This window comes from Acipenser ruthenus, chromosome 9, assembly GCF_902713425.1.
Source record: "Acipenser ruthenus chromosome 9, fAciRut3.2 maternal haplotype, whole genome shotgun sequence".
In the NCBI taxonomy this organism is placed as follows: Eukaryota; Metazoa; Chordata; class Actinopteri; order Acipenseriformes; family Acipenseridae; genus Acipenser; species Acipenser ruthenus.
This window is the reverse complement of record NC_081197.1, coordinates 12,523,544-12,550,301: the sequence shown is the minus strand read 5'-3', so window position 1 is coordinate 12,550,301 and position 26,758 is coordinate 12,523,544. Positions and strand designations below refer to the sequence as shown.

Sequence of the window (26,758 nt, the reverse complement as noted above, 5' to 3'; positions counted from 1 at the left end):
CTTCAATAATGAACCTAACACCGTATTCCTGTACCTGTATGTGAATATGTTCCCTTGGCTTCTTCCTGTAGAATAGTGCTTTCACATCAAACTCTGGATTCAGACAGTCCTTGTGGACTGGAGAGCGAACCTTCTCTCCCTCACAGCTTATGATCACGTAGGGATTGGCAGCTGAAATAAAAAAATAAAAAAATGTGATTCAGTACAGACGTGTCGTGAACAGTGAAGATGCCAAGTTACCTAGATCACATACTTCAAAAAGTCTCAGGTCACACTGAACCAAGTGTTCAGGTTTAAAACCACATATGTGCTGCTTTAAAAGCTACCACAGGACAAGGACTCGTGTTCCTAGTTTTATGAGTGCTTTTATACTTAATGAGGTTAACAACTACAAATCAGATTTAACTTTGTGGGGAAATTAAAGAGATTGAATAAGCAGGCACCTGTATTGAGTGGCCATGCCTGTTTAGTCCTTATGGTGACTGATGGCTAATTCAGACTTCACAGTAGTAGCAGTAATCTAATTTTCAGAACCAAAAAGTTCATAGTATTGAAGTTGCAATCGCCCTTAGCTGAAAGTAAGGTGCCTCTTGTACCTCCGTTTGAACCCTGAACTTGAAGGCCTTGAGCACCCAGAACGTGGACCTGAGTGACCAGCTGGGGGTATCCGCACATCCCTGTCCAGCACGTTTGCGGAGGCTCATCAAGGGTCAGCTCCCTGCAGGACAAACAGACACACGTCACATTCAGTCTTCATGTATCTGTATGGGCAGATCCATTAAACTAGCGATGGGTTAGACAACTTACTAGTTTTTTCATTTGCTTTGTTTTGCTGTAACTCAACAGGTTGCTAAAACATTAAGAAGTCAATAATAATAATAAAAAAACACTTAGCAATTTGTTGAAACATACAAGTCAAGCAGTACGTTTTCAGTCCATGTCTTCATCAGAGTAATCAGGCAAAGGGTCGACAAGGGACAATTCACGTTCCAGAATATTAGGTTCTGAAGGAACAGAACCCAATACCCAACAGTCTCCCATTCCAATTACACACACACACAGAAAATAACGTATTACTGAATCTTGGGAGATACTGTAAGCCTGGTTTACCCCAACTAAAGGGTTGCAGAGAGGATCTAAATATTCTAACTAGAAGTTGCATCGTACAAACCCTGCCAGAACCCAGTACATTTCACATCCAGTAATAGAGAAGCCATGTTTACTTGCAGTCCGAAGGCACGTCTGAGAAGACTCTGACAAGGAAGTCTCCTATGTGCCCGGGGTCGAAGGTCGTGGGGATGATGACATAGCGGCCCTCTCGCAGTTCCTTCTTGAAGAACACACACCTCGAGTTGATGTAGACGGAGCCCGCCACCTTCTGCTGGACAGTATGCATTCTGTACTTCCTGTTCAACTCCACCTGCCAACGCAGCAGAACAACATGACCCTTACAGCAGCAGGATCACTGACAGCAGGACTGCTTCAAATTAAACCAAACCTCTGGACATGAATACAAACTGACTGTGCCCTCCTCTCCCTCCCAAACTTACAATAGTTACTCTGCAGTAATAACTGAGACCCATCATTACTATAAAATTCGCACTATAACATTTGTAAACGTTTTCTAGACATGGGCGAAGACAATAGATTGCGCTACCAGACATTAAATTCACTTCCTGTGCAGCAGGTATTAGGATCCCACCTGAGCCTCATGTTCAGGTAAGTTCTTGGGGTAGTGAATTAGTCTGGAAAACTACTTCCGATTCTTACTTAAAACCCACAGTAAAGGCAAAAATGGCTTAGATCTCTCTATTACTTTTAGAAATGTCCAGCATACGCAGTTCCTCAAAATTCTGGTTGCATTTCACTATTGGTGCACTTATCTTTTTTATGATACATAATAAAGGAGATGGCAGGAAGGAAGGTACTATTACCCATTAAAGTTCACTGCCAAATGACCAACAGACTAACAAAGACAACGTTGTTATGCCTCAGAGATGTGTCATTTCCTCACCCTGTGGATGTCAAAGCCCATTGCCAGGTTTTCCCCTTTTCCCTCTTTTGGACGAGCTCTCCGGTCCTTCTGCTGCAGGCAAATCAGCACCTCATCTTCAGGCTTCTTCACGTCAAAGACATACTGGACAGAAAGGAAAGAAAATGACCAGACTCAAATTTCTGAGGCCTTTCTGTACTGCAACAAAACACCAACATTGATACGGGCGTTACAAAAACTACTGCAATTCTTATTGTGTGTTTTGGAATCACTTTCTGTATTATTTTCAATTCTTACACCGTGCATGCTTCTGCTAACATCTATTCTAAAAATGTACAGTGAGCCCATTAATGTTATGTGAGCTTTCAACAGTACCTTATATCACCACAAGGTGGCACTGAAGATTGCTAAAAAGAAGCATAGTCACTACCTTTACATGCACTTACTGTAGCATTCCATATACAGCAGTGTGCTTGCAAGGCAACTAAAAGTGGACCTGAAGTTTCATGTCTTTAGGCATCAAACAGCATTTATAGCAGGAACAAGAACCTGTTAAATCCTATTACAATCACAGCCTGTCGTATGCTTCAAACGAGTGTGAGCTGCACAGATTTGAATTGTATGCTGCTGTATTAACAGCCTATCACGTTATTGTAGAACCTTGTTTAATGCTCTGTTGCTTTATTTCTAGAAAACGAGACATGTACTCATTGTAAACACTGTCTGCCTGTCACCTGTGGGTTCTGCAGAAAGGTGACTTTGTAATTGATGCAGCCCCCCGAGCGGTTGCGCAAGGGGTCATCGTGTCTGTCCCAGGACCCCCGCATCACCGCCTCCTCCCACGTCTTGTGGATGCTCAGGTAAGACGTGTTGATGAGGCGGCAGAGAATCAGGTCGGTGTAGTACTTGCAGAAGTCTTCAAAAGTCATCCTGAAAGAGCACATCAGAGAAGAAGAGTAGCATCCCATGCACATTCAAACTACTAACACAGATTATTTATTTATTTATTTATTTATTTATTTATTTATTTATTTATTTTAAAAGGGTTGTGCTCATTAAAAAAGGTGAGAGACAATGGCATTAGCTACAGGCAGGCACATATAACCAATGGCAATGAGCCTTCACTGAAGTGGATGCTGTGCTAATACTAGACTCATATTCATTATAGAACATAAGAAAGTTAACAAATGAGAGCAGGCCATTTGGCCCATTTTGCTAGTATGGTTGTTAGTAGCTTATTGATCCCAGAATCACATCAAGCAGCTTCTTAAAGGATCCCAGGGTGTCACCTTGAAGAACATTACTGGGGAGTTGGTTCCAGACTGCCACAATTCTCTGTGTAAAAAAGTGCCTCCTATTTTCTGTTCTGAATGCCCATTTATCTCCATTTGTGACCCCTGGTCCTTGTTTAGATTTTTTTTTTTTTTAAATCCAGGTATCCAGGTAGCACACAGTGATTGAGGCACATTTACTGGTAATTTAAGTAATACAAACAAACTTTAATTTTGGTATTCTAGCATTATTTAGGTTTTCAATAGTTAAAATTTAAGCTGTACACATTTCTAACCATGTAAACATCTGTGATATATAGAGGCCATTGTTTGCTGAGGAAATGAAAAAAGTACCAGAACTCTCCATCGTCTTGCACTGTCACCCCCAGTTTCTCTCGCTCACTCTTGCTCACTTTCTGCCATTCTTCAGAACTATAAAGCAAGATGAAGGGCATGTAAGAAGTCCTTTTGAAATAAAGTCAAGACAGCGGCAGTTTGCCAGCCCAAAGCAGCTTTGACAAAGGCACAGTAGAATGGTTGTACAGTACAACCTTTGTAATCATGTTGAACCTGTCATAACATGATCATACTGTATACAGCTGCAGATTTTTCTACAAAGCATTATTCATTGAACATTTGTACATTGCTTCTTCTATAAAATCTTGGGGTTGACAAAAAATGATTTCAGATGCCCTCAAACTAATGCACTGGTTTAGTTAAGTTTTTTTTGTTTTACTCAATTACTCAAAACTAAATCAATATTTAATTGCCAAAGAAATTTAAAAAAAAAATAGGGAAAGAGCTTTTTCCTATTTAAATAATTTAAAAAATGAAATATTCTAACTGTAATTGTACTGTATCATCAATAGAAAACCCCAAACATTAAATTAAGCACGAGTCCAGATCTAAAATTAGGAGACTACAGCTGGCTTTTATATCCATTGTCACAACATTATACAGTACAGCAGATTTTCTCAAGAGGTTGCTTGAGAACTGCAAATCACTGCAAAAGCCTCCCCAATTATTCCTAGACAGTTGTTAAGGTTACTGTGACAGAGACAGAATAATTCTTTGTGATAAATCTCTCTCCCGACCTGTGAGGGCGCTGTGTATAGGGAACAGAGTGCCCTGGACTGGATGGCCAGACAATTCATTCCCAGGGTTAGAAGGAAGTCCATCATCTAGAAAGGGGCGGAGCTACGATACACTAAATCATCGACCTGGAAGGGAAACGATGTGGCAGCCGCAGATTGGAGGAACGGTTACACTAGTTAACTAAGGGGTCATGATTGACGGTACAAAAGGGGTACCGTCAATCAAATTTGGTTGGTGCCTCATGCAAATATTTTGCTATCCACCACAAGACATTTCTAAAAGCCTGACTAACGGTCTTACCCAGATTTGGTGAGATCTACCAATATATCAGCATGATATTTATGGCACTTTTGAAGAAAGGGAGGTGTTAACCCCAGTGTTAACTTCTTCAATTCCACTACCCTTATCGTAAATTGGAACGGGACATCTTTATAAACATATTGCATCGCAGTGGCTCTATCAGCATAAACATCTTCACCACACAAACAAGTACATCAAATATATTAGACAATACCTAACAGCTTACAACAATGAAATAAACGTGTTTCAATACCTGTCGCTCCAGGGCCCATTCCACTCCTTCTCTCCCCAGGGGTTCCGCATACGGATCATGAAGAGTTTCTCTGACTTGAGGTAGGACAGCAGCCCATGGCCCAGCCTCACCTTCCGCACGTCTGTGACGGCATAGGCATGGCCTTTCACCAGGCCACAGTCCAGACGCGCCTCCATGTCAGCGCTGGTGGTAGCCTGAGATCGATAAAATAAAATTAAAAAAACAAGACTGAAAATGAATCCTAGAGAGAAGGAAAACTAGTTTTAGTTTCCAAGCGCTTCTTGTTCTTTCTCCGAACACAACAGAGAAAAAAGACGCAGGAAAAGACAGGAGCTTCACATCCTTCTATAACGGGGGTGTTGCAGACAGCCGGAGGAATATTACATGCTTGTGACAAGGTGCTATTCAGAACTGAGCTTTGCTGAAAGAGCTGCTCCATTGGCCCACCTTGCGGGGTCCTAGCTTTGGAGACCAAAGGGGGTGTTGTAGGGCGACACGACGGGATTTAACTTACTCTGATAGAACAGCTGATGAGGCCCTCGCGGTTGTGCACCTTCAGCACCCGCTCAAAGAGCCGGTTTCTCGACTCTTCATCCTGGACGATCTGTCCTTCAATCAGATCGAGCGGCTCGGACACTCCCCCGGTGAAATCCACGAGAGCGTCCGCCGTGTTCCCCCCGTCCAGGGCTTCATAGCAGCCATACACCCTGGGGGCATGGAGCAGCCCCGGTCAGCCCACACTCCAGGACATTTACTAGGAGCACTCAACAAACACACATTCTACTGCACACCAACGATGGAAGGGATCAGGGATTGGTCATGGAAAAAAACAGCCTAGAGGGTTTTAGACACATTTTCACTAGGCAACAGGGAGTGCCTAAAAGACAGGGGTAATATAAAACAGAAAGACTTTGGCCACTCCGGTCAACATACAGACTAGAAGCTAAGGACGCCAGGGTGTAAACCATCCTGTAAGGGACCCCATCAAAACACAACGCAATAACTCATTCCAGGGTGTCCAATATGGTCCAATACGCATGCCTAGGGGTGTTGTTCAGTTGGACCTTATGGGATGTGTTACTGTGCTATTAAAATGGCACCCCTCACCCCTACCAAAGATAACTTGTTTTCAAGGGAATCAGTCAGAGTGGTTCTAAAAGTTCCTTGCCATGCTGATATAGTGACATATTTGCACTATACTATACCTGTTGGCCAATGAGATTGCTCCCTCTTCTTTACCACTCAATACCTTCTTCTAATTTAAAATTCTGTTCAATTTGGTGATTTACCTTTCAATAGCCCAAACCACCACAAACCAGAACTCATAAATTAATTGGTCACCATGACACCTTCATGGATGTGTGCTAGGGAATGCGGTTACCTAGTTTCAACACAACTGAGGGAGCAGTTCTTAAGATAGAACTAAAAATAAACACTTTATCCTAGTCGCTATGGATATGCTACCAAAACATTTCACTGCCCCTAGTGAATTTGCTGTACTTGCTTTGCATAGGCCTTTTCCACCAGCGCACTCCAGAACTCGTTGGAGTCGTTGGAATGGCAATAGACCAGCTGGTTGTTGATGGTGGGGAGCCGGTCATCAATCACCACGTCCACCCATTCTCCGAAGCGCCAGAACCGGAAATGGAATATCCCTGCATAGGCCTCTTTCTTCTGCTGGTCCCACTCCTGCTCCTTCCAGTCTGGGATCACCTGCAGAATTAAAACCAGCGCTTAGCAACCTTGGATTGCATCAAACACCTTGGCCGATGCAAATCAGGGGAGGTTGATCAAATCAACCCCTTCCTCAATCAAAACACACTGAACAGCACAATAGGAGAGGGTCTGTAACATTTTCATATGAGCGTATCCAGAAATCAAATAAATACACCACTAGATTACTTTGAGATAGAAAGACAGATAGATAGATAAATAAATAAATAAATAAATAAATAAATAAATAAATTAAATTAATTAATAAATTGAGGGGCATCGTTAGAAAATGATCTGGTACCAAACTGTACTTGATTCAGTTTTATGACAGTGACTTTCTGTTTGTTTTATGCTGATATGGAAGGTGAAACACCGGTTAGTTAAGGGGGAGGGGGGGGGTGACATGCTATTTGCAACACTTGTAAGATTTGATACTTTGAAATGGAGAAAGTGAGCAATGGCATTCCGAGTTTATGGTTGCTAAGCAATGGCGTGCTGTACCTCCTTTGATATTAATTAATTTCATATTCTCAAAAGGTTTCCTCAGTGTTGCTCAGCAAAGGAAAAGGCTGTATTTGTGTACAGAACATGATGTACATGTTTTTTCCAAGGTCTTGTTGCTTACTGGGCTTGTTTTTGTGAAGCTGGCTTGTTACTGTACAGAATATTCCTGTACAGAAAGTGAAGAAAACACATAGGCGGAAAAGAAGTCTGTCAAAAATATATACTATAAGGGAAACATTAGATGTACATGGGATTCACCTTAAGCATGTATATAAACTGGTAACAGCATCAGTTTAATGAAGTTTTAATGGAGCAGTGTGGCATTTTGCTACTCAAGCTTACTACATACAACACCACCCAAGAGGATGGAAACATTTAACAAATATTATAAAGGGGGAAAAAAACCCGGCAATTTTGAAGCCATAAAAGCCTTGCTCAAGCAGCCTCCGAGAGAGGACAAGTGAAAAAAGAGTCAAGGGGTGGAGGAGATGTCTGTCCAGAAGAGGTACTTTGCCTTCAGCAGCAGCAGCTGAATGACATCCTGACCACCTGACCTGCCTCCATACCTCCTTGGGGAAGCGTTCGAGACAGATATCGTAACATCTCCACTCGGAATCACGCATTGCTTGGACCTCTCTGTAAGGACACGGCCTGCCATCTTATGATTGTGGCACCAAATGCTATCCTAATACTTGAAGGGGGGGGGGGGACAGACAGACGGACATCTCTTTTGCCACTTTTTGGGTTGCATCAGGCCAATGAAGCCAAGCAAAGCACGACAACTTGCTTTGCCATACCCAATACAAATGAGCAGATACCCAATACGAGCAGAAGCATGATAAATACTGTATAGGTTTCAGAGAAGGCACCCTGTAATGTTTTCTAAGTCATCAAACAGTCCACACTGTAGAGACATTCAGTTTTCCCTTCAAGAGAATAATACAGGAATCATGCAACGGCACATGCCAGTTTGATAAAACCCTAAGCACCCAGAGGAAAATCCCCCGGTTACAGCTTTGCACGTCATTAGCTTTTGTTGCCTAGCACCACCACACATCACAACGTATGCCTCTCTCTGTCTGTGAAACAGGATCAGTACAGCCCCACACTGCAGCCAAACAGAACTCATCCCATATTAGAGACCGACTGGGAAGAGACAGACCCACAAACACAAAGCAAGCAGCCATGGCCTCAGAACTGGAGCTTCACTTCTGTGAAGACAGCCATCTTACAGAGTGCATGAGGCTGCGGGCTCAAAGCGTGCAGGACAGGAACCAGACGCGTCAGGATGGTGAGAAGCTGCTGCGGCCCAAGGAGTATGTGTACCGGCTGGAGTTCACCGAGCAGAAGCTCAAGTTCCAGAAGTGGAACATTCAGCTGGGCGTCCCGGGGAAGATCATCATCACAGGCACCTCCCAGCACTGGACACCCGACCTCACCAACCTCATGACCAGGCAGCTCCTGGACCCTGCTGGGATCTTCTGGAAGAAGGAGGGGGAAGACCAGATCCAGTGCTATGAGGCAGACGCCCAGGAATTCGGGGAGCGGATAGCGGAGCTCGCCAGGATCCGAAAGGTGATGTACTTCCTGGTGACGTTCGAAGACGGCACAGATCCAGCCAACATCAACTGCTCAATAACTTTCAAAGTGTGATTGGCGAAATATTTTTCACTTGCCTACTTTCTTACTTGTTTGTTTGTTTATTTATTTTAACTTGCTGCAGTGGGAAGGGTTTTCTTGCTGTGTTTTTCCGCCTACAGTAGACGTCCTGTATGTAATTCTATCGAATATGTTTCTTTGTGCTTTAATGTTTGAATGCTTGAATATGCACATTGTGCAACTGGGACTAAAAAACAGTGATTGAACCTGCTCTAATACAAATAGGCATACAGTGAAAAAAGCACAGAGTAATAACAAGCAAGCTTTCTGTATACAGCTTCTGCTCTAAATGCAGAATGTATTATGTTTGCCCACAGTTTGATGTTTTTGTTTGTTTGTTTTTGCAGAGTATATAGCAGAAATGTATCTGTTCCGTGTTCTGAATAATTCCAGCACCAGTTTATTAGAAATATGCTTAAGATGACACGTTTCTATTTTTAAGCTTACATAATATTATATATATATATAAAAGTACAGATATATAATTGTGAAGCAGCTGCATTAAAGTATATGGCAGATTTACTCATCTAATATAAACTGTATTTATGAGAACAGTCCTTGATCTGTGTGCGCCAGTAGACCAGCTGTTAAACACCACTACTGGAAAAGGCTTTGGAAGCAGCAAGCTGGTGACACTTTGATGGTATTGATTGTATTTCATGACATGTCCCCTCAAGGCGCTAATTACAATGGAGTACTCCACAGGGAGATTTTAGTGATGAAAAAATCATCCCGCTTGGCTTGTTTGCATCCTTCCCAAATTCACAGCTACAACATTCTGAATGTCAAACATTTCCAGGGCTCCAAAATAAAAATTACCCTCATCTCTCAATACTCACTTTGCAAATAATGCAGTACAAAGAAAATGCCTGTATTATAGTGTAATGTGTTAGGTTTCTTTTTTTTTAGATTAAAAAGGTGTTTTTTTGTGTGCATTTTTTTAAAACAAGCTCACACAGTTAAGATATTAAAACTATACATGACACATTTGCATATGACCAGAACTAAAACTACAAAACAAAAAACTACGAAAATGATATTCTGATTATTGTAAAAACGTGTACACATTACTTGTAATGATCAATTATACCGGTGCTATCAAAAGTGTGATTTCTAATTTATAAAACAATGAATCTGTCATTGTAATGTCAGTTCCAGTAAACGAGACACCAAGATAAACAGAAATATGCAATATGTTTTTTAGTTTTTTTTTTATAAATCATGAAGGTCTTTATTTCTTTCAATGTCAGTTTCCCTTTAGAAAATGACTGGTATTTGAATTAGCCCTGAACTCCCTGAAATTTTAAATTAGTGCAAAAATAAAATAAAAAATAAAGCTACTAAAAACTGCAAGTACATATGTGGTGTCATTACTTCATAGATCTCACTTCCAATTATAAAAGGCATACACATTATGGTAAACGTGAATTAGAACACCTTTACTTTCATTGCTGAGGGACTTCTAAAGAACTACAAATCCCAGAATCCTCCCGCTTTTGCTCCCCATTGCAGTACCATAAACAATCACAGCTGTTTGCTATGACTGATGTGTTTTCAATGTCTCTGCACTCCCAATGGGCCCTCTTGCAGGAAGTGCAGCAATGAAATATTTTTCAGGGAGCCATCAGTCCATTTTACCCATTAATGCTGTGAATAAAGTAACATTACAAAATCCAAAATGCACCTTTACTCTAATGTGTTCATTAAATAATGTAGTTGTACATTTTAAATGTTGTAAACTCTAAAACAAATAGAACACATTTGCTCTTGAGCAAATGCAGAAAAAAACCTGTCCCTTTGAACTACTGTACATGTACCAATGTCTTGTATAAATACAACTGTAGATTCACATCAATGATCTGTAACCCTACAGTACTTTTAGATACAGTCATGCAATAATACCCATGGAAAATAGAACAGTCGATTGGAGAAAGAATTCTATTATTGTGTCATATTGTGTTCTTCTATATTGTATGTAATAGAAAGTGTAATAGGCCTTTGTTATACGATTGAATAGATGTATAGTGCACAGCCTACAGAGCCTTTTATTTTTGGTTTCGTAGAAATTCAGGAACTGTAAGCCCACGGTACTGGCAGACCGATAAATACATGTAAATTGCGTTACTGTGCCTTTATTAACAGCATATCATTGCTTGTTTTAAACGGGATGTCCTTGCGAGAGGGAGACCATTGGAAATAACTGATAATAGGCCGATTAGGGGGTACTGTCTGCAAGATGCATATTTCAGATTATTTTGCAAGGTCAGACACTGGGGATTGTATGCTGGAGCTTCAATGTACATTAAATGGTGCAATTCTGAGGAATCACAGCCATTGGGACATATGGGATTTTATAGAGATGAATAGATACAGAAACAGACAAACAAACAACTCATAGTTGACCCCAGTTCTTAGAAAATCTATACATTGTACCACTACACTTGTGAGACAGGCTGCTCATTAAAAAAATAAGAGTCCATATATTCAGAATATGGAAACTGAACACAGATTTGGCTATGCAGTACCAAATATTAGCACTATTATGTGTTGTGTTTTCCCAAGAGCAGCAAAACAAAAGTACAAAACTGATCTAAAATCCCTTACTTTCCAGTAAAGCACAGCGGGTTTCTCTTGATCATTCAGCTAGATTATAGATTTCACACAAATATTCCCTTCAGTGGCACCATGTACTGTCTGATGTAATTCAGGTCCGAGGTGAGTTTGTATTTCTCAACAGACAATAATTACTAGAGAGCATTCTAAGTGGCTTCAGATTCTAAGTAACAAGTTCTCTTGGGGTGGCGCAGGGTATTTCTGAGAGGGAGCACTGAAACTGAATCTGAAATCAACAAAACACCTTTTATTGAGCAGGTCTCTATTACAGCTTTATGGCAATTTGCCATGTTCTGGTGTGTTTCAATTATCTGAAATAAAAACACATTGGAAATGTGAAAGAACGGCAAGTTATCAAAAGTGCCCAGCCATTTAAAGTGGAGATATCAAAAACACAAGCCATGTTTCAAGAAACCATTAGGGCAACCTTGCCCAGCACAAGGCAAATAGGCACAAATAGGTAAAACCGATGGGGGTCAAGGTTGCCCCAATTGTTTCTACTAACTTGGCTTGTGTTTTTAATGCAAGTTCGATCCGCTTTTATTGTGCCTGAAAAACACAAGCCATATATATATATATATATATATATATATATATACACATATATATATATATACATACATACATATATATATATATATATATATATATATAATGTGTGTGTGTGCTATAGTATGTATGTTCAATTCAATGAAAGTGTCATTCAAATCAGCTACATTTTTGCAAAATGTTCAATTTTAAAACAGAAATAAATCATTTAATATGAAAGATATAGGGCGTCAAAATAAAAGTGTTCCCTAGTATATTTCCATGTTGACAATACAAGTTAATTGTCATTAAAACTCAGATGCCCTGTAATATACATATGCATGGATAAAGGTGTCTAGGGTCTGCAAAAAAATATATATATATTTATATATATATATATATATATACAGAAGATTTTTACCTTTGGTGACTTATTTCTCTTACTGTATGACAGGTATTAACTTTTTTTTCACATTTCACCTAAGATTCTTGGGAACTACAAATTAAAAGTGAATGATGCTTTTGGCTGATTTACTTTTGCTGTACTAATACAAACTATCCGTTGCTTGGCCGCGAGGAACTACCGTTCCTCTCAATAAAGGCCAAAAAATGAAATCGAAAGTTGTCTGGCTGTGCAGTGAAAAAACAAACAAGTAATGTAAAGTATTGTGTATGCATGTTGTTGTTTTCTGAACACACTACTACAGCTATGGCCAAAGGTTTTGAATCACCTACAATTTTAGGATTAAGACATAATAAAAAAAATTAAAAAATAAAACTATGAACATAATGTACACCTTTTAATTAACACAATGTAATCAAAGAAACTACAAAATGATATTGCTAAAGTCTACCGGAAGCCATAATAGTAGTAGTATTTCATGTTAGATTTTGAAAGGTCATATTTTTCAATTTGTCAGTTTTTCGTTAAGTATATAGAAAACTACAAAGCGGTATGTAATTCAATATGTTACCGTAAGGTGTCATTCAACTTTTTGAAGCAAAATTTGTTCATCCTATTGAGTGATGCAAAACCTTTGGCCAGATCTGTAGGTGTTTCAAATTCAGAAACAAGACAGCTTAAGAGTACAGAATACAAAAAGGTGTTTTAGTAGTTCATATTGTAACTCAGACAGAATAATCATATTATCTTGTAACTATAACAAATAACACACAAACAATGAACTATAGATACACATTTCATCCTCAGGTGGATGAAATCAATAACTGTGATTTTGTTAAAGACTTTTTCAAAGTCAATTTCGATTAAATAAATCCAGTCTGCAGACCATGAAACATATTTTCAATCGTTTTAGAAAGGGTTAGTAGTTTATTCTCATTTTAATCATTTTTGAAGCGCTGTTATACCTACCAGTATGTTTATAAACAGAGACGAACAGTTCTTTTAAGTCTTTAAATCAAGTCTGTAAAGTTTTGTGAGCAGGGCCTATGATATCATTTGAAATTGTGTGTGCCAATCCTGTCAGGGCACATCCATGACGTAGCAGGTTGTTTGCCTGTGACGTTCTCAACCCTACACCTGAATGAAAGAGACAGCAGGAGGGGTTTTGAGTAAAGAACAGAGAATTCCTGAAAGGCACCAGGTGCGACTGCAGCAGCAACTTGGGGACCTGTTCGGTCGGAAACTTCCAAGCTTGGTGAAAACATCAGGAGCACCTGGGGAGAGTATGCTCCAGTGAAGCCGTTGACGCAGAACAAGCCAAGGCTCGCAAATAACGAGGTCCCAGAGGGGTGTGCGTCTGCGAGCGGAAAGGCTCGTTAGAACTGACGGAGAACAGGTATCGGATCATTCAAAACCAGATTGAAATAAGAACCTGTTTATGATAGCGAATACTGTCACATACATTTTTTTTGCTTCAAAATGTGCAGTTTTGAAAAAAAAAGTTAAATGCCACTATACTAGGTTAAAAGAAATCCCTGTTTGCAAGTCTTACTTTCAGGTCATCTTGTACTTCCTTGGTCATTTAAGTGTCCCCACGCCTTCTTTCCTGTTATTGACCAACCAACTGGTTACATTGTTGTGCTGGGATTTGTTCTCAAGTTTGTCGTTATATTGCTACCTACTGTATTCATCATGTTTAAAACACTGACATGTCTATATTGTTTATGGTATAATTGTTTTGTTTTTATATTATTTAATACAGGATATATTATCTGTTTGGCTAAACCTAATCCAGGTGTTTTCTCTGCCTGTGCCAAGTTTGACAGCTGCATGGAACTGAGGCACAAAATAAGGGAGCAAACAGAGCTGGCTCTTTTGACATAGCTGAGCTGACAATACAATGACCCTGAACCAGGTCACTCATATGTGAAATAAGTGTGTGGGGAATTGAAAGTGAAAAAGTTAATTTATGCACATTTACAAGAATCTGTATATATTGTACTGTCACATTCTGATGCCAAAACAATTCATTAAATGGGAAACGGAAGAGCCCAGCTGGAGAGCCACTTACCTTCTGCCAGAGAGATTCTCTGGAGGCTAGACTGGAGCAGGCTGCCACAAACCAACAGTTTCCCAGCTGGCCCTGGTGCAAGTCATGTGCGCTGATCCCATTGACAAAAAGGTGGGGGTCCTCACACAGCTCCTGCAGGAGAGACAGGCAGGGATTGAGGACAGTACACAGCACAGCCGGGATTCATTCATAATGCCGGTAATCGTAAAGTGTTTTACACTCTGTTAGCACACCATAAATCATGGTATTAGACAGGACACAGCAAGTTTACTGCATTTTCTGATACTGCAAGACTTTTGATGCTTGCAGGCTTAAGAAGACATGCGTGACAATGACACTGGATACAGACAGGCCTGGAGCAGACAGTGTACAAGAAAAGCTAGTAAATAGTGCAGTGTTCAGTGCAATGTCCCCGACACTGCTGGCTATACTGTCTTTCACCAGCGGGTGGAGGTCAAGGTTGCTGCTCACTAGAAGTGCCAAGTTAACAAGTTATTTGCATTTAAAGACCTGCAACACAGCTTTGCAGGTGGCAGGTTTTAAATACTGTGCTGGCTCTGTTTTGCTTAAGTCTTTTTCTTGTGGGGCCAAAAGTACACAATACTGCAGGAAACACCCACATATAAAATGACATACAGCATGGATATAATGTAAAATTATTTTTTTGGAGCCAAGGATTGGGAACGTTGAGATCTCTAAAATGCTAGTTCAGATCAAGCCGCATTTCCCAGCTACAGAATTCAAGTAAACAGTAAGAGAGTTAAAATGTGGAAGAAATATTTTGGGTAAAACTGACCTCAAATACAGAGGTGCATTTCAATTTAGAAAAAAGGGCCAGAATGTTGTTTAATATGAACATACCCTAACAGTAACTGAGGCTGAAGCTGAAACTCTTTGGTATATATTATATTATTCAAATTAATTCCTAGGAGTTGCAGAGTTTTCAGTTTTATATTTGTAACATGGTAAATGAAAAACATGTGTCTACTTTAGGTAATTATGGGAGTAGTTTTATGGAAGGACTAAATCAGCTGGAAGACCCTGTGTATTCTTCTTTGTTACACAGATGGAGGAGCCCCTTGTGACCAACACACTCCCATCCCTTATGCATTTTAGAAGTTACAAGACTCTCCACACTCCAACCAAAAGTACATTTAGAAAATACTAGTACATTGTATGCTAGGGGTCTATTTATGCAAAACTGGCCCATAGTACTGTACTGTAGGTCACAAAGCCAAAACTACATTTTCCATTCAAAGGACAACTTGTCATAAGAGTTAAGTGAAGGCTGGGACTGCACTTCACCCCTTCATCCCAACCATAGTTACTGAATGAACTAAAACGATGAACTAAAAACACAGGGCATGTGAATAAAGACATTTTGTTTAAGGGGTGTTGGCAGATCAAACACTGCAGTTAAAACATGAAATATAAAGCATATTTGCTTTTGCTTTTTTTACAGACCACATCGAGTAGGTAGTGCACTTTGACAGTGCAGTGCAGGTATTCCATAGGCACACGGACTCAGATTACATATTGCAATATAAACACAGCAAAAGCAGGGTTGAAGGGTGGCATTAAGGTCAACCACCGTTTAAATCCTTAAAATATACCCCATGTCTTTCTGTGAAAGAGAGAGGATCTATTCCTTTAATTGTTCTTTCATTTCTTAATGTAGAATCCAGCTTTGTCCTGATACATTATTTCAGTATAGATTTCACCAGTGTATGGCATGTCACTGGGACTTCAAAACAGCTCCCGATAGCTTGTTATAATTGTGAGGTCTGTAGAGCAGGTTGTCAGTGTGTACAATTAGCTGCAAGATGGATCATTTCTCTACTTGTTAGGTGATTACATGGTGAAACTGTTGCAGCACAGCAAACAGCTACCATCCTCCCACACCAACAGCTGTGATGTCTGGAAGTTTTTTTGTTTTCTGTCAGAAGGAAACTTCAATAAGCCTTACTTTCCCCCTCTAACCGCTTAGTATTACTACATTCTGGTATTAAAGGCCAGTTGCCTGGCAACTAATGGGGCCTGTTTGTGAACAAAACAAAGTTTGATATGTATTAGATGTGTTGGTTAATACCATACATCATCAAATGAATCAAAGACAGACAGAAAAGTTGTGTTTAGTGTTATGCTGAATTAAGACTGTAATGTGTTTAAACATACTTCACAAGCCCGAACTACTTAAATCTAGAGGTTAACAAATTAAACAGTTTACACATGATAAAAATCGATGAAAAGGCTGGTTAAGGTTAAAATTCAGATATAACTGTGTTCACAATGTAGACACAGGATCAGTGCATAAATGTCCACATTTTGAATGAGCCTAAACATTGAATTTAAAATGGAGAAACTGAGTTTGAGGGCAGTTTTTATGTGAACAATAATACTCAGCGGCTTCCAGAAATGCCAACGCATTGCCAGAAGAAATGGAACTTCATAAGGGACCAAAGTAGATTATGTTTGATGCAAGGAAGGCTGTGTAAATGTTAAACAGGGTCACACATTTCATAGTTTTAAAACTGGTTATGAGAGAGTGCCATCATATTAGACTAGTCAAGTGAGCAGTCAGAAATGTCCAGAAATGTACCAGCTCTTTCTAGTCTTTCATTATAGATTGCAGCACAAAATCCCATCTGCACCTTAACACAAATGGGATTCAGACTGTTTACCGTTTCTGCAAACTGATTAAGTTTCCTTGTCATTTTTACAACTGTTATATATATGAAACCCCTCTGCCACAAGAACATTTCATTCGAACAGGGTTTTTAGCATTCAGCACTACTACTGCAAATTATTCACTGGAGAATTAAAATGTCAGGAATGAAAAAATACCAGGAATTAATTTATACACGATTTGTTCCCGGACTGATTTTTAAAAGTTATTACTGTACCATTCAATACATTTTTTTTTATAACTACAATATATCTCATTCAACTCAATGAAGTACATGAACCATTAAAAATCTTTTTTTTTTTTTTTCAAGCAATCAACTTATTGTTATTATTATCTGAAAATTGCCATTTGGGGCTCAAAAAGAAGGACAAAAGCCAACATACAGTACAAAAATAACACAACCAGAACAATATGTAAATAACAAGCCCAATCAGAAAGGCCTAAAAATCAACAGCTGCATTGTGCTCAGGTGGGGCTCAGTAAAGGATGTCAAACTCCATGAATTCTTCTCAATGTCACACATACTTTGTCACATCAGTAACTTGCACTAAAGGGATTGTCCCACCTACTATCAAAAGAGCTTAACTAAGTCAGGGATGCCCTGTTTTCTTGCAGTCAAAGGAATTACAAGTTGGCTCAAGGAAACATCCCAGTCTTAACTGTGCCAAAACTGCAGCAAAGCAATGTGAATCATCAAAATTAAACTGTTTTCAGTGGTACAGCTTAAATGACGAAATTCACTTCCAGGGGTGTCAAACTCCATTCCCGGAGGGCCGCAGTGTCTTCTGGCTTTCGTTCCACCAGAGCTACCATTTACTTCATTGGTCTAATTATTTGATTAGCTGGACAACTTTAAAACTTCTCTCCAGGCCTCAGAATGTTTCATAGGCAGTGTACCTTGAATGAAGTGCATTTTTTTAAAATTATCAACTGTAAAATATCTTGAAAAAAGCTGGAATGAAAAACTCGAGGACTGGAGTTTGACACCCCTGCACTTCACTAAGTTTGACCCTAGAAATACCAAAGGCTAACGCAAACATATCAATTTATACTGTGCTGTTTACATTTCAGTTTGTTTACATACCCCAGAATGCTTTGTACTGTATGGGCACAGCCTTCCTGGCCCTTTGAAACCTGCTTGCCACTTTGCCATTGTACAAGACAAACAGCTACAGCTACATTGCATGATGATGTACCGTGCGGCGCATTGGATAATTAATCAATATTGGACAACTGGCAAGTCCTTCAGTATTATGTTCTACACTACATACTGTAGCTCAGGAAGCAAAACAACCTACATTTTGAATTGAGGGTTTTCCAACTTGCCACTAAAAATATTAATGCAATCTGTATGGGACACTGCACCTTTAAATATTAGATTTTAGTTGTAATTAGATCTTGGTTTTAAGCATTACATGTCCCCACATTTGAAATATAACATTATATAGCTCTTAAGTCAAAAGGCTTGTATTTACTGTAAAGCCACCGTTAAAGTGCTTGAAACAGCAAGTGGATTGCAGCATAAACTGCTGTTTAATGGCCAATTATCCAACAAGGAGCAATTATCTAGCCCAGTACTGTAAGTAGTATTTGGTCTTTATAAAATATGGATGTATTTTTCCCCACCTTTTCAACTCCGAGTAGAGTGCTACAACCACAGATACTTCCGCTAATTACAGCAGAAATAATGATTCATTAAAAGGTAATATTCCTAGGAGACAAACTGCAAGCTCATGCAAACCAAGGATTCTCAAACTGTTGCTCTGGGTCACAAACAAAAGCATATTAGACAAACAGAGGATATGTGATGACTCTAAATGAGTAAAAATAATTACAGAGGAAGGGAACACAGAGAGTTAATATAGATTAATACAGAGCCTTTTGTTGCTCAACTTCATCAGTTACGACAGATACTAGGGACATGCTGTGATGTTTTGATTCGATTTTCCCTTAAGTGAACTCGTTTTTTTTTTAAATGCTGATTTGCTAGCAGCTCAGGGAAAGCAAACCTGGTTTATCCAAACAGGGGTTGCTACTGGTTGCTCCAGCCTAGCATAGTCCAATTATAAACCATATGGATATATACCACTGTTACTTCTAGGTCACTTTAGTTCAATTGATTTTCTGGCACAGGCTCACAAACACAAGGAGATGAGTGTGTGTTACTGTGCTGTGAATTCCCTGCAGTGGGAAACACTGAAATACACTGCTGGCTCTGGCATATAAAATACACAATAAAAAATAAGAGGTTTTTGTTGTAGCTTTTTTTTATTGTATTCAGTTTACCTGCCACAATAATTGCTTAACATTGTAATATAAACTGTGTGTGTTGAACTGTTTGTGTTGAACGGTTTACATTTTTAAAAAAAAAACTAAAAAGAAAACACAACATCCACTCTCAGTGTTTGAGTTTAGATGGGAAATCTTTTCCATTTGGTTTTCAAATGAAAACCACATGTTTGCAATACAAAGCTCTGAACTCTGCACAGAAAGAGAGTTTCAGGAGAAACAACAGGAAGCTGTGCCCATGTTTCAAGTTTCGCTGGGGCACTCCTGCAAACTCTCTATTCATTCCTCCTGTTTGCAGCTGATAACTGGAAAATATTGCTATCTCTCATGGTCACCTTAATGACACTTTAATTTAAAGCTGCAGTGTACATACATTATTATTTAATAAACAAAAAATTATATACTTTATTTCCATTTTTCATTTTTAGTACTGTATTTATTTTTATTTGAATTTATATCTATATTTTGTCATTTTTTCTGTGTAAAACAAACAAAACTAGAGTGTACCGAGTCACGTTCAGTTATTTACTAAAACATTCCATTCTAATTTATCAGGAGGGTAATATCATAGCTCACGGTCTTACATGGAAACGCCCTTCACATTCTTCCACTTCAGACTGCTGCCCCAGTCTCACTAATAGCTGCAACAGGTGAAAACAAAACAAACAAGTGCTCTGGCTTTTCTTCAATGTGGGCAATATTCCTTACTCTATCAGTGCACTAGAGCAGACATTTTGAGAAGAGCTTTGAAAAAAACATGGGGGCGGTGTGTAATGCTAGATTTACCGGAACCCCGCTACTTACTCTTTAAGGTTGCACAAGTCTGTGCCTTTAAAAACTCTTAACGAGCTAGGCCTTAAAGAAATGCAATCCTGAAGCCTGCTTGTTTTTCTTTTCCAAAAATAGAATTTTGTGGTTAAGGATTCTATTGGCGTATTGATAGGTTCTTAAACAAATATTAAGACTGAGTTCACAATGGGTCCATTTAGAGGGTTTGGTCCGCACTCGGTACGGTTTCGTGTGAAGTATGAACAACAAAGTCCGCTTGGGAAACTAACTGTAACCTAAAGAGGTGGCCAAAGTCTGGTTCGCTTGCTAAACCTCAAAAGTGAACAACTGCTGGACTCTGTCCTTTTGCTCATAGGAAACAAACTATACAAGGTAACGTGATTGGAAGTAAATATTTTTGCACATAGTTTAGTTTATATGAACATTTTAAACAAGTAGAGCATAAAATAAAACTACACGGACAGTGCAAGGAACTGAAGCTCCGATAGAAATTTCAAGAATGCATCCAGTAGAGGTTGTGGATCACTCGAAGAGAATGCTGTCCCTCGATTTCCTGTAAAGAAATGCATGAGGACCAAAAAACAAACTTTAGCTTGCATCCAAACAAACTCGCTCCCTTTGCTTGCAGATAACTGAACAGCAAGCACATTGATACATTGTTTCAAACTAAACAAACCAGACCGAGTCCATTTGAAACTGACCCAGTGTGAATGACTTACATACAAAATGAAAAACTAAAATGTCTTTGAAGCTGACATTTAAACACGAGACATTCATAACTTTTTACATTATTGTGCAAATAAATGTTTCTGTATTAAAGAATTAAGCAATGCTTCATTTAAAATTAAGTATAATTACATTTGCAATAAAGTATGATTAATACATGTCAAATAGTGAGGTGAATAGAATAACAGAAATCAAATATTTTGAGTATTGTAGGAATGTTTTTAATGCAGCAAATAAGCAATTACAAATAAATGGGCAGATCAAAAAGCTTGTTAAATAGTATAGCACACCCGAATCAAAAAGGTCATTCCAAGGTATTTCCTTCTGGAAGGTACTCAAGTCTAAACCAGCAGTACCAACAGTGATGGCGAATGACAGGAGTGAAACAAGCCCAGGTTGAACAATAGCTCAGCTGTTTAAATTCTGTTCATTCTGCTTAAGAGCATGCGTCCAAGTGCAGAGGTGTATGGTCCATCTCAATATAGAATGGTAAATTACACAACCGAAAAATACAGGTTAGAATTTTCTGTTGCAACCGAATCAGGACCTCTGATAATCTGCACTGCGCCATGCACCCTCTGAATGTAAAAACTAGTTCAACTTCATATGTCAAAAAATATTAAAAGCACAATGCCCCATAACAAAAAAACCCCACAATGCATGAAAAAAAGAAAATAAAACATGTAGCTACAAAAATACTAACAAACATTATTGGGCTGTATACTGCTTCCAAGAAAATCTAAATTTGTCCTGAGGTTGTTTAAAGTACTGTTGTATTTTGTTTCGGTTTTATTATTAGGTATGTTCATGTATGTTGGTAGGCTTTGAGAAATAATTACTTCTATATTGAAATTCTCCACAAAGTCTGCTGAACTGGAGTTACTGAATTATTGAAAGCAGAAGAAAGCCTTCGATCTCAAAGGGCATTGCAAGTTTTCTGCACACTCAGCTCAAATGAACTGCAGTTCTAGATTTTAATCATAGCATGGCCCTAGGCCAGTTCCTGTCTGGTAATAACAGATTTTTGAACTTCATACTGTTTTTATGATCTCCTTACTTCAGTGATGCTACAGCCTAGTCCTCAGGTACCCCCCAAACATCATTGCAAAATGTATATGAAACTAAATAGGACTCGTAGAAGAATGGATCAGGTCCCGACGCTCACATACTGTATATACAGCCTTCTACAGCGGCTCTCAAAAGTATTCACCCCTCTTGGACCTTTCCACATTTTGTTGTGTTACAACATGGAATCAAAATGGATTTAATTTGGAGTTTTTGCCACTGATCAACCCAAAAAAAGTCCATAATGTCAAAGTGAAAAATAAAATCTACAAATTGTTCTAAATTAATTACAAATACAAAACAGAAAATAATTGATTGCATAAGTATTCACCCCCTTGAGTCAATATTTGGTAGAGGCACCTTTGGCAGAAATTACAGCCGTGAGTCTATTTGGATAAGTCTCTACCAGCTTTGCACATCTGGACACTGCAATTTTTGCCCATTCTTCTTTGCAAAATTGCTCAAGCTCCGTCAAGTTGGATGGGGACCTTTGGTGAACAGCAATTTTCAACTCTTTCCACATATTCTCAATTGGATTGAGGTCCGGGCTTTGACTGGGCCACTCCAGGACATTGACCTTTTTGTTTTTAAGCCACTCCAGTGTGGCTTTGGCTGTGGCTTTGGCTGGATTTCTCTGTACTTTGCTGCATCCATTTTGCCCTCTATCTTCACAAGCTTTCCAGGCCCTGACGCAGAGAAGCATCCCCATAGTATGATGCTGCCACCACCATGCTTCACGGTAGGGATGGTGTTCTCAGGATGATGTGCAGTTAGGGTTAGGGTTAGGGTTAACATAGCGCTTAGCATTGAGGCCAAAAAGCTCTATTTTGGTCTCATCAGACCATAGAATCTTCTTCCACTTGGTCTCAAGAGTCTCCCACATGCCTTCTGGCAAACTCTAGCCAAGATTTGATGTGAGTTTTTTTCAACAATGGCTTTCTTTTTGCCACTCTCCCATAAAGGCCAGTTTTGTGAAGCACATGGGCTATTGTTGCCGTATGCACAGTGTCTCCCAGCTCAGCCGTGGAAGACTGTAACTCCTTTAGAGTTGCCATAGGCCTCTTGGTGGCCTCCGACTAGTGCCCTTCTCGCCCGGATACTCAAGTTTTTGAGGACGGCCTGTTCTAGACAGATTCACAGTGCCATATTCTCTCCATTTCTTAATAACAGACTTTACTGTGCTCCGGGGGATATTCAATGCCTTGGAAATGTTCTTATATCCTACCTGATTGGTGCTTTTGAAGAACCTTATTCCAGATTTGCTTTCTATGTTCCTTCGTCTTCATGATGTAGTTTTTGTTAGGAAATGTACTAACCAACTGTGGGACCTACCAGAGACCGATGTATTTAACCTGAAATCATGTGAAACACCTTAATTGCACACAGGTGGACTCCATTCAACTAATTATGTGACTTCTAAAGAGCTTATTTAGGTGTGTCATAGCAAAGGGGGTGAATACTTATGCAATCAATTATTTTCTGTTTTGTATTTGTAATTAATTTAGAACAATTTGTAGATTTTATTTTTCACTTTGACATTATGGACTTTTTTTGGGTTGATCAGTGGCAAAAACTCCAAATTAAATCCATTTTGATTCCATGTTGTAACACAATAAAATGTGGAAAGGTCCAAGGGGGGTGAATACTTTTGAGAGCCACTGTATGTAGCACAGAACATATTCAAATGATTATACACATATTTAACACCTGTTCTCTTCTGTTGGTGAGCTCCAGTTATTCTTTAAGATCACAATATCGCTGAGGCAGTAAAGTACAACTTGTGTGTGCACTGAGCACTGATCTGCCTCCATATTCACATCCCAAACCATGCCGTGATCCACCTTGGAGCAGTGGGCTGAGAAAAAGCCATAAACATTAATGTGCCTGAACAGTAATAAATCTCTCTATTCCTTTTAATCCAAAAGTGACTTATTGTGGAGGCGAGCCAGAGGGCTTTCTCTCTCTCTCTCGTAACCTCTAGAATTTAGTCCATTAATTCAGGATTTGTCCGCAGAGCTTTCAGTGTCATTGCGCAGGACACTCACTCCGCCTCTCTCTCTCTCTCTCCCCCTGCTTAGCTTGTCATGCTTCTATATGCTGAATGATGGGATCCCCATTTCCAGAGGTGTGTCTGCCTACACTTCTAGGTTCTACGACAGTAAACCAAAAAGTGAGAAAAGAATCAGATATAGAGGATATACTGGTGATGCGTTACACAGAGATAACTGTGGTTAGGATTCCCTTAGGATTCCCTTTATCAATAGCATTAGCCACATGTTTTTTTATTATGTTTTCAAAAAATGTTCGACCAAAATTGCAGTGGCAACACTGCAATGTTATGATTTGAATTGAAATAAGTGAAGTTCTGCTCAGATGGCTAGATATTTATGACAACAATTTCAGTCAGTCAGTTGTCCTTCGGACGAGACGTAAAACTGAGGTCTTATTGAAAGTGACTCTGCAGCAGCAGTTGTGATGCATAGTTCACCCCCTAGAGTCTGTAAGTCGCTTAAAAGCACCTGCTAAATTACTAAAAAAAAAAATAATAATATATATATATATATATATATATATATATATATATATATATATATATTATTTTTAGCAATTATTGGAATTTCATTAAGATCGTTAAATGCAGTAACTTCTCTTAAATAAAATTCATAAATAATAAAACACATATTAATTGGTTACCGTTTTGCTTATTTATTTAATGAAACTGTATTTAATACGTTTATATAAAAAAAAAAGATTATTATGAATATCAGAACCAATTAAGCTAATTATTTCTTCTATTTTACATCATATTCAATTACGGTAATATTACAAAAAATAAAGACTGCAGTAGCCTACGTTAGACGAAGTACATTTGCATGTGTACAGAACAATATTATACTTTAGTACTTTGTTACATGTCAATAACAGCTCCTGAATGATAACTGCAATCACAGATTATGATTTTACATAGCACTAGAAAACCATGCTCAACGGCGCATGTGTAAATGAAGGACTGTGCTCAGAAAAGTTAATTTGTCTTATCAATTACATCATATCGCCATCATTTACCTCAGTAATATATTTCATCAGTGGACCCTGTAAATCAGCCCGAGTGGCTCACCTGGTAAAAGCTCAGCCGCGTGGTGCGCCAGTCATACAGCGCAGGTTCGCGTCCTGGCTGTGCGAAGGCGCCAGTCTTCGCTGGGGATTCTGAAGGGAGCGTCGCATTGGCTCTGGTGCTCCCGTGGGTTAGGGAGGCAAAAACTGGCAGGGGCTGTTCCTCCTCATCGTGCTACAGCGAACCCTGCTGGCCACGAGCCCAATAAGCTCAGAGTGGACACCTGCAGGGCTGGCCTTTGTCCTCCAGAGGCCAGTAGCTCTCTGACATCCACTCTCGAGTTTCTGGCTGTAAAAGAGGAAGCTGGCTTGGTCGTGGGGATCGGAGGACGCCCACTGAATCTTCTGATCTCCTGAGCTGTGTGGGGAACTGCTGCGGTGAGGAGAAAAAATAATTGGACATTCCAAATTGAGGAGAAGAATCTGGGGTAAAATAATTGGGCACACAAAGAAAAAACAAAACAAAAAAAAAACCCAACAATCCAACCCCTCTTCACTGACACAATAGAAAATAGCCCTGGAGCTCTCTTTGTATCCCATAACCCTTTGCACACCATAAGGCAAATCAGTCATGTGACTTACTACACAGGAAATGACTTGTTACATTTTGGTTTGTTTTGATGTACACACACCCTATATTGTATATCAGCCATAGATATTATATTTACTATATTTACTGTGTATATTTTACTGTGAACAGAACAGTGGTACTTTGTCAGCTGTACAGTATATCATTCATATTCACAGGCAGAAGGCATTAAGCTGACAAATTAAATTTGAAAAGCAAACTAAAGCAGAGGCGTCCCCACGGATTTCCAAGGCTGTGAAACTGCTCGGAATACTAGAACCTTCATTTGTCTGCATTTCTGAGCATGCTGGGGGCAAAGCTTGTGGTGTGCATGCTGAAACCAGCCAAAATGTGTGAGAATATCTAATGTATCCAGAGGATTAGTCAGCGGTGTTGCAAGTGTGAGGTTACTGTGAAAATGAGCCCCTTTCCTCAATGGTTCAGCTCCCCAGCTGCAATAAATCAATCCTGACATTCCTTTCACAGCCACCAAGAACAGAATAATGTTTCCTTATCATATTTAATCACTATTGGATTAATAGAAGATAAATGTAAAACTCCAGTGTGACATGCAGTCGATAAATGACCTGCCAAGACATTTGAAATATGCAAGGATTGCACAACATGACGATTATCTTTGTAATACAAATGAGCTACCTGTGATAATGGCATGACCAAGATGTCCTGTTTTAGCTGTCTTGTGATGCCATCATTAAATTCCATAACCAATAGCTACAGCCCTTGTTCTCTGAGATAGTTATGAAAATGATTTGAACACAACAGATTCTAAAGATTCTAGACTCCCGAGAACAAAGGTTATTCTGTTCCAGTTGAACAAGCTCTATTTCAGTGCTGTTCTATCACAGGAAACAGCTTGAATATGAGTGTCAGGCACACAACCCAGCCCTCACTATTGAATCAGTACAACATATTAGTGTGAGCCTTCTATTGGAAGTTAAAGGAGGAGCTCTGTTGTTTAGACTGTGTCTTTTTTTTGTTGTTTTTTTTACCAGTTAAACAGGAAAGCTGAACCAGGCAGCTTATATTTTATATAGTGACATGGAGACACAAAGCATGGCAGTAATGTGATTACTAAGATAAATGGCAAGAATGTGAAA

General features: G+C 39.2%; 2 protein-coding genes across 2 annotated transcripts in view; one reads left to right on the top strand and one right to left on the bottom strand.

Moving 5' to 3' along the window:
- The window catches only part of LOC117973016 (calpain-5-like), a 42,808-nt gene that overhangs the window by 3,873 nt on the left and 12,177 nt on the right, over positions 1–26,758 (bottom strand). The window contains exons 3-12 of the mRNA XM_059031162.1: positions 14,404–14,535; positions 6,417–6,625; positions 5,427–5,619; positions 4,913–5,106; positions 3,619–3,696; positions 2,728–2,923; positions 2,015–2,137; positions 1,224–1,420; positions 597–718; positions 35–171 (exon numbers count right to left, since the gene is read on the bottom strand). Of these exons, the coding sequence (XP_058887145.1) occupies positions 35–171; positions 597–718; positions 1,224–1,420; positions 2,015–2,137; positions 2,728–2,923; positions 3,619–3,696; positions 4,913–5,106; positions 5,427–5,619; positions 6,417–6,625; positions 14,404–14,535 (1,581 nt within the window). The remainder of the gene's footprint in view (positions 1–34; positions 172–596; positions 719–1,223; positions 1,421–2,014; positions 2,138–2,727; positions 2,924–3,618; positions 3,697–4,912; positions 5,107–5,426; positions 5,620–6,416; positions 6,626–14,403; positions 14,536–26,758) is intronic.
- LOC117405853 (olfactory marker protein) lies at positions 8,196–10,982 on the top strand. Its single transcript, XM_034009265.3, has one exon. The coding sequence runs from the start codon at positions 8,315–8,317 to the stop codon at positions 8,780–8,782; it is 468 nt and encodes a 155-aa protein (XP_033865156.3). The 5' UTR covers positions 8,196–8,314; the 3' UTR covers positions 8,783–10,982.